We start from the raw sequence: 7,977 nt of genomic DNA on the forward strand, positions 1-7,977 counted from the left end.
GTCGAGGTTTGACAGCAAGCTCTCCACCTTGTCAGTAGAAAAGGACACATAGTCCAGGAACAGCTGGGTGCGACTGGGTCATTCAGAGTTTAGATGTTCCCAAAGCAGTTTTCTCTAGATTCTCTGTTTTTTTTGTTGATTCTTGTTCGTATTCTGTTTCAGGGCAAGAGCTGGGCGGAGAAAATCACAATTAATCTCATTCGATCAATGGGAGTTTGAATCAGTCATATCGTATTTCAAAAAAAAATCAGTGCAATCACATGATCACTGATTTGAATTCAGTGCCTTGTCATAAATGCCCACATTGCATCATAGCTTGTGGTTCAAATCTCGCGATACGTGAAAAATGGTTGGAATATTAGCTTGTGGTTCAAATCTCGCGATACATGTAAAATGGTTGGAATATAAGCTTGTGGTTCAAATCTCGCGATACATGTAAAATGGTTGGAATTTTAGCTTGTGGTTCAAATCTCGCGATACATGTAAAATGGTTGGAATATAAGCTTGTGGATCAAATCTCGCGATACATGTAAAATGGTTGGAATATAAGCTTGTGGATCAAATCTCGCGATACGTGAAAAATGGTTGGAATCTTCGCTTGTGGTTCAAATCTCGCGATACATAAAAAATGGTAATATTAGCTTGTGGTTTAAATCTCGCGATATCTGAAAAATAAAGGGTTTACACCTTGTGTTTCAAATCTCGTGAGACAGAATGGCGTCATGTTTTTATCGCCTTGGGAATCAAAGTGGTGCAGCAACGGTAACAAGAATGTCAGGGGGATTGCAATTTATATTCTCGTCGAACCCCCATTTTCTTTTATATTTTTTGTCATGAACATCTTGGTCCTCCCTGAATCTCCGGTGGTTTTCCCCAAAGAGTTGGCTAACCTTTGTGACGTCATTTGTTGCTGGCTTCCTTCCTTCGTTGCCAACGGAGACAAATGGTATTGGTGACTTGTCGAGAGGGGAGAATTTCGTTTTCCCACGAGCATGTCGTATTTTGTGCTGCTCTGTGGAAATCCGATTTTTCAGTGTTTGAGACGGCAAGACAATATTATCATCGACCAAACAGCAAGCCCTTCACGATCGTTTGGAGTTCTGAGATATGTTTCGGTTCATTTCGACGGTCCAGCCTCGTGAGCACACCAAAGCCTGAAGCCTCGGCCAAGCATCAGGTGTGCTTATGTCTTTAACTATGAAACAACCAATGGACCGAAATGAACACGTGTATTACTCTGCGCACGTTACTCATCATGTGTAACAAATTTCATCTCCGAACGCCTTGTATTTATTGTTGTTATTTTTAAATGATTCTGTACACCGCCATTGAGGCCCGAATTCACGACACCGTCTACACCTCCAAAAGAAGACACGTTATTTCTCTGATGGAAAATGTTTTTCGAGTTTTTCTTTTTATCCTGAAAATTATACCAGAAGTGAACACACAGTATTGTTAAAAGAATGGTGTTTAAAACCCTCATCAAATCGTCCTTATGAAACGCCAAGCCCGCAGTGCAGTGGAGGTCGGGGTTGAGTGTTGGATTCCAGAGAGTTGAAGACAAGTGGAGCTCTGGAGTCTGCAGTTCGGGGTTTGGAGCCTGGAGTCCCGCCAAGCCTGCAGTGCCGTGCAGAATCGTGGGTCGGTGGAGGCAGCCGGAGAGAAGTCGCCAACCAGCGACATAACGGTCCGAGGTGATCGGGCCCTGGGACGGTCCGAGCGACGCTGAGGAGTGAGCGGGCTCTTAAGAGAGCATCAACTCCAAAAGAGCAAGGCCCGTTCGCTCCTCTGAGGCGTCGTCGGCTAGGCCCGATCAACCAGGCCGCACTGCGAGGCCTGGACCAACCGAGTCGCCATGACACCAGTTGCCGTGTTGACGTCGAAACATCGAGGGTCTCCCAGCGAGTCACCACGAGGGTGGCAGGTAACCTGCACGGTCTCTCGGAGCTCCTGCGGTCTTCACGGCTCCGTGGAACATTAAAGGCCTCCTGGCCCTGTTCTTTCTTTCTTTTCTGGGGTTTTGTTGCATGGAAATCTGTGGCGCCTGGTCCTATAAGTAGAACTGTTAAGTGCATGTAATACATAAGGTAATAGAACGGCTGTCGGTCTTTGTTTGCTCGCATCTTGTCCCCATCCCCCCCCCCATAACCCCCATAACCATTGCATACGTGCCTGCATTGAAATAAATGTCATTTGTTGAACATTCACCTGCTCGTTGCGTCCCTTCCTCCATTGAGCTGCCGTAATTGCGTTTGGAATAATAGCTGGGCCTTTCACAGGGCCATGCTCTCCAAATGGCCGATTCTTTCCGACGAGTTTTTCTATAGTGGCCGAGCATGAGGTTTTTGTGTTTCCCATTGGAAATTGGGGTCAGGACGATGACCAAGGCTGGTGGTTGTGGAAAGGGAATCGGGAAAAATTCTCATGGTGTTGGATCATGGCAATGGGATGTCACTACCCTTTGTTGGTGATCCTGCGTGTGATTACCCACATCCACTGAATTCCCTTGGGATCATTCTACTTCTTTCAACCTGTGCGATGGGAGTCAGGATTGAGCAGAGGCGGTTGTGGTATAGCCTGCGGGCATGCAGGGCGGGGCATGATGATGGGAGGAGGGGTCGTCGTGGTCATCGTGTCTGCCAGTAATATAAGGAGTGCGCGCCGCCTGAGGCGTTGTTGTGATGCCGTAGTCGCCCGGCTTGTGAGTGTGCTGAGTACGTAATAAAGGAGAGCTGCGGGCCAAGGACGCCCGCGCTCGCGCTTGTGAACACAGCCCGGCTCGACTGTTCCCCCGCTCGTGTCTGCCTGCTAAGCATCTCTATCACGACACCACAGTTGGCTGACGAGGATCTTCGGATCGGCGTGTGCAGGGCGGCAGCGAATAACCCATGCAGTTCCAGGCTACGGAGCCAAGGGTCTCGCCAGCACGAGCATGGCAGAAGGTCGGGGCACGGCGCACAGGTGCGTGCCCGTTTTCGGGGGAGATGACTTCGAGTTGTTTTCTTAACAATTGGGTTGCTACTTCCACGCGAATGATGTAGATAATGAAGAAAAACGCAAGTCGATCTTGCTCGCCTCGCTATCAACGGAGCACTACCGGCTGCTGAGTGATTTGGTGGCTCCAAATAAGCCCAGTGATGACGGGCTATCGTTTCAGGACATCGTGGCGAAAATGAAGACCCACTTGGCGCCAGAGAAGTCGTTGCAGCTCGCGCGGTTCCAGTTCGATCACCTCGCGAAGGGTGGCGAGGAGCGCGTTGCAGACTTCGTAGCACGGGTGAAGCATTCGGCCGTGCCTTGCAAGTTCACGGCAGAGGAGCGTCCGGCACGACTCAGAGATCGTTTTATTTCTGGTCTGCGAGACGCGAAGATGGTGGCAGCCATCCTGCGGTTGACCGATGTCACATTCGACTCGGCGGTCGGGACTGCTTCGTCTGTCGAGCAGACGCTCACGGATGTCCGCGCCATCGCTTGCCAGGACGTAATGAGTAGCTCCAGCTGGGGCATGTCGGCTGGTCCCGAGGTCCACGCGGTGACCCAGGTGCCGCAGGTCGCGCATCCCGGAGTTCACGCGTTGACCCAGGCGCCACAGGTCGCGCAGCCCGGGGTCCGCACGATGACCCAGGTGCCGCAGGTCGCACGCGCATCTGGCGGTGCGGGACGAGGGCGCGCACCGCAGCACGGTCACACCGGGAGCGAGGTGGATTTCCAGGGGTGCTGGGGGTGTGGTGGTCCGCACCTGCGACGAATGTGCCCGTATAAGAACACCGTGTGTTTGCATTGTCACAAGGTGGGACATTTGAAGCGTGTGTGTCGGATGGCGGGGGCCTCCGTTGGGGTCTTGGATGACGAGGTGCGGGAGGACCCCAGTGACCTGGAGATCGGCCTGCAGCCGGGGCATGGCGATGCCGGCGGGCCGGAGCAGGAGATGCAACCACGGTTGAGTCTGTTTTCCGTTGGTCCGGAGATGACAACGCCGTTCATGGTGGAGGTCGAAGTGAATGGCGAGCCGACCGTGTTTTGCGTGGACACCGGGGCTGCAGTGTCGGTCATGGGCGAGCAGGCGACTCGTGGTCTTCGCGGTGTTCGCCTAGTCGGGACGGCCTTGTCGCTGTACACATACACCGGTGAAGCGATTGCACCGCTTGCGAGGGCCGACGTCTCAGTGCGCTACCGAGGTCGACGCGCCCGGCTCTCGGTGTTCGTGGTGCGAGGGGGGGGCCCGCCCTTTTGGGTTGGGACTGGCTGGCGCACCTCGGGCTGGATCTCCAGTTCGTACCTCCAGGTGTGCCGGTGCTCTCTTCGATGCTTTCGTCGAGTACCGAGGGCGAGGTTCTGGCGGCGGGAGCCGCGTCGATGCAACGGGAGTGGCCGTTCGTTGCTGCCTGCAACGGTGGTGTGCGGTGCGGAAGCAGCAGGAGCTGTGCCAGCTCTCGCGACGAGCTCTCGCGCGTCGGCTGCGTTCATGGTGCGGGGTGCGCCGGTATTGTTCGGGCAGCTTCAACGGGTTGCGGTGAGCCCGTGGCGTTAAAGGAAGTCGCGAGTCGCAACATCGAGTCAACAACCAAGAGACGGACTCGTGATGTGGGTTATGGGTTGCTGTTCATTGCATATTTGTTTTTCCTTGCTCTAGTGATGCAGTTTAACGTTGTTGAAATAAATGCCAACAGGTCCTGTGTGAGAGTGGGTTTGGCGGAGATCAATCGATGGGTTTTGCAGTATGGTCAATGTGATGTTGTGGCTTTGGGAGCGGTGGTGGCGAATAAAAAGGTTGGGTTGGCCTTCCATTGCCCCGGGCCGCGGGTAGTTGCTTTGTCATGTGCAGGGATTTTGCCGAAAGAACGCGCTGTACGGGAAAATGAATTTGCAATGGTTACAGTGGTATTCCTATTGATTTATGACGAGCCTATGGTTGAAGTGTGGTTTAAATGGAGTTGCTACCGTCTTACTGCCGTGTGGGTCTCGGAGATCGACTCGGAGCCAGGACTGGTGCGCTGGTCGGCGTTACCCCCACCTCTGGTTGCGGCAAGGTCAGACGTGCCTGGCGCCGGGGGCGCAGCTCTCTGTTCACTCAAGGCCGTTTAGACGGGCGTTGGCATCTCAACTGATTGTGGTGCGTGGGTTGTTATGGAGCATTGGTTGCGTCCAGCCAGCGGCGCTGTTCAGCGCCCCCATCCGAGGTTAATCGAGTCTGGCGCTGGCGCCACGGCTTCCAGACAGCGGGCTTCCGGCCTCGGAATGTTTATCTGCTTCAGGTCTGCCTGGGGGAGGTGTGCCGCCTTGTGGGCCGGAGGCGTTTGATGGTGCCGGGGGAGGTTTGCTCGGGAGATCGCCGCGGCCTCGCCGAAGGCCGTGTGAGCATGAGCCGCCTGGGGGCGTTTCCGCTGTGTAGTGCTGCTGTGCTTCTCGCCTTGCTGCTTCATATCGGTAACGCGGTCAGAGTTTGTTAGGTGCTGTGTGTCCCTCCGTCTTCAGAACCTGGCCGTGGCAGCTCCACTAGCTCGCTTCCACACGTTATATGATGTGATGTGCTTTTATACTTCGCTGTTTTCTTTTTTGTACCTTGTCTACTGTTATACCATAGTACTTCGTGCTGTTTATGCTTATTATAATGGTGATCATTTAATAATCATAGTTTTAGGAGGGAGGAGTGTGGTATAGCCTGCGGGCATGCAGGGCGGGGCATGATGTTGGGAGGAGTGGTCATCGTTTCTGCCAGGAATATAAGGAGTGCGCGCCGCCTGAGGCGTTGTTGTGATGCCGTAGTCGCCCGGCTTGTGAGTGTGCTGAGTACGTACCGTATTTTCACGACCAAAAGGCGCACCGTGCCAAAAGGCGCAGTCTAAGTTGTGTGTGCCGTTCCTGTATTTGACACACACATAAGGCGCTCCTCACGATAGGGCGCGGGTTTTATATGAATATCCTCTACTACGTACGTCCGCCGTACAACAACACACTCACACAAGCACACAAGTGTGCGTATTTAAAAATAGATCGGGAGCAAAATTGAGTTTGGTTGTGCTTTATTAAAGTATTAGTTACAAAAATACTAAAACAATCAAATACCGGTAATAGTCTTTAATCAAATCCATCGAAATCCTCATCCTCTGTTTCGGAATCGAACTGCGCTAAACCCAACCTAGCAGGTCCACCTTCCTCGCCGTCAGAGTCACTTTCTGCACCGTGCGGCTCCTCCGAAATGATGCCGGCTTTAGCGAAAGCTCGGACAACAGTGCCAGCAGACACGTTAGCCCAGGCATCAACAATCCAGTGGCAAACTGTGGCGTAACTCGCCCGGCACTGCCTTCCACCCTTTGTGAAGCTGTGCTCTCCTTCGGTCATCCACCGCTCCCACGCCGCTCGCAGCCTCACTTTGAACGGCCGGTTCACGCCGATGGCTCGGCTGGATCCGTTTGTCGCAGATGTGCTTGCTGCAGTAGGAGCGGAAGTTTTCCATCATTTCTTGATAATCCGCCGGACGTTGCTGCGCTATCGTAGTCCTGGTCCGGATGGAAAAATGGCACCGTTTCATGAAGCGAAAGCACCAAGACGGACCTCCGTGGAAATGTTCGATTTTCATTTCCTCCGCTATCGATACTGCCTTCAGTCGGATCGTGACCGTCGAAACGCTCCTCCCACTTGCTCTTTGCTCAACGATCCACTGCTCAAGTCTTTCCTCCAACTCTGGCCACCTCGCCTTGTTTCCACGGAAACTCAGCTGCGTCTTCTTCACCTGTCGCAGCTCGTTTTCCAGCTTCCTCCACTTTCGAACCATCGACTCGTTGATCTGGAAATTCCTCGCCGCGGCTCGATTCCCATGTTCCTCCGCATAGCTGATCGCCTTCAGTTTAAACTGAGCTTCATAAGCGTGTCTCTTTGCCATTTTCGGGGTTGTTAAAACAGCAATGTTCTGCATACCGCACATACCTGTTCTTTTATACACACAAAGGGCGCACTGCACTATAGGGCGCGTCGCACATTTTGACAAAAATCTAAGACGTTTATATGCGCCTTATAGTCGTGAAAATACGGTAATAAAGGAGAGCTGCGGGCCAAGGACGCCCGCGCTCGCGCTTGTGAACACAGCCCGGCTCGACTGTTCCCCCGCTCGTGTCTGCCTGCGAAGCATCTCTATCACGACACCACAGCGGTCTCACTGATCGATTTTTACCCACGGTTGCACCCTCAAGGGCGATGTGCGTTCTCGATCTGCCCACCCACCGATGGTGAGCAGGGTTCCAAGGTCATTCCTTGAGCCCGGGATGGCTGAACCCCAGGCATCTTGAGAGAGTCGAGGTGTGTCCCGGCAATCATGACCGCACGGTCCTGGTTCAGGTGAAATGGGACCGAGTCGGACGGTGGCACTGGGTCCACAGAAGGCAAACAGTTGCCAAGGTGAGCACCAGGAAGCCAGTTCCACAACATTCAGAGAGTCAGGCTCTCGGCAGCCAGAGGGTGGCGTCAGGTAATTGCAAATGAGTGACAGAGGGAAAGGGAGACAAAGAACATACGGCCCACCAGTACTCTCCCAGACATTGGGACACTTAGCATAGAGGGTGCCAAGAAACTGAGCGGGGCAATGGTGGGACGCACTGCAGAATCCACAGGGTGTCCACGAATGCCCTCAAATTCATTGACACCCAAAGGAAAATTAGAGTATAACCACAAATATTATCAAATAATAACCCCAACAAACTTTTGCTCAAACATCTTGGATAAACACATTTCTTTCATTTCAAAAATATAAAGAACGAGAAAGAGCAATCAATGAGTGAAGACCCTCACCAGGACTTCTTTATGTGGTTTTCTGGTCTACAAGTTATCAAAGTACTCACATTCCAATTGATCTGTGCTCTCGATGGACAGAAAAACAAACAGACAAACGGCCGAAAATGTAACACCCACTCCTCTGGAGAGGGAAATCATAAAAATGTAAAATAAGTATTCACATAAACACTTCTCTTTTGACTCTTATTT

The 7,977-nt window shown here is 52.5% G+C and overlaps 1 protein-coding gene across 1 annotated transcript; it reads left to right on the forward strand.

The window, feature by feature from the left end:
* Positions 1 to 656: 656 nt before the first annotated feature.
* LOC147007018 (uncharacterized) lies at positions 657 to 5,778 on the forward strand. Its single transcript, XM_085867634.1, has 2 exons — positions 657 to 1,177; positions 1,509 to 5,778. The coding sequence occupies exon 2, from the start codon at positions 3,173 to 3,175 to the stop codon at positions 4,529 to 4,531; it is 1,359 nt and encodes a 452-aa protein (XP_085723760.1). The 5' UTR covers positions 657 to 1,177; positions 1,509 to 3,172; the 3' UTR covers positions 4,532 to 5,778.
* Positions 5,779 to 7,977: the final 2,199 nt, after the last annotated feature.

This window comes from Eptatretus burgeri, unplaced genomic scaffold, assembly GCF_056783735.1.
Source record: "Eptatretus burgeri isolate ZD-2024b unplaced genomic scaffold, Ebu_testis_v1 Ebu_testis_scaffold_901, whole genome shotgun sequence".
Taxonomy (NCBI): domain Eukaryota; kingdom Metazoa; phylum Chordata; class Myxini; order Myxiniformes; family Myxinidae; genus Eptatretus; species Eptatretus burgeri.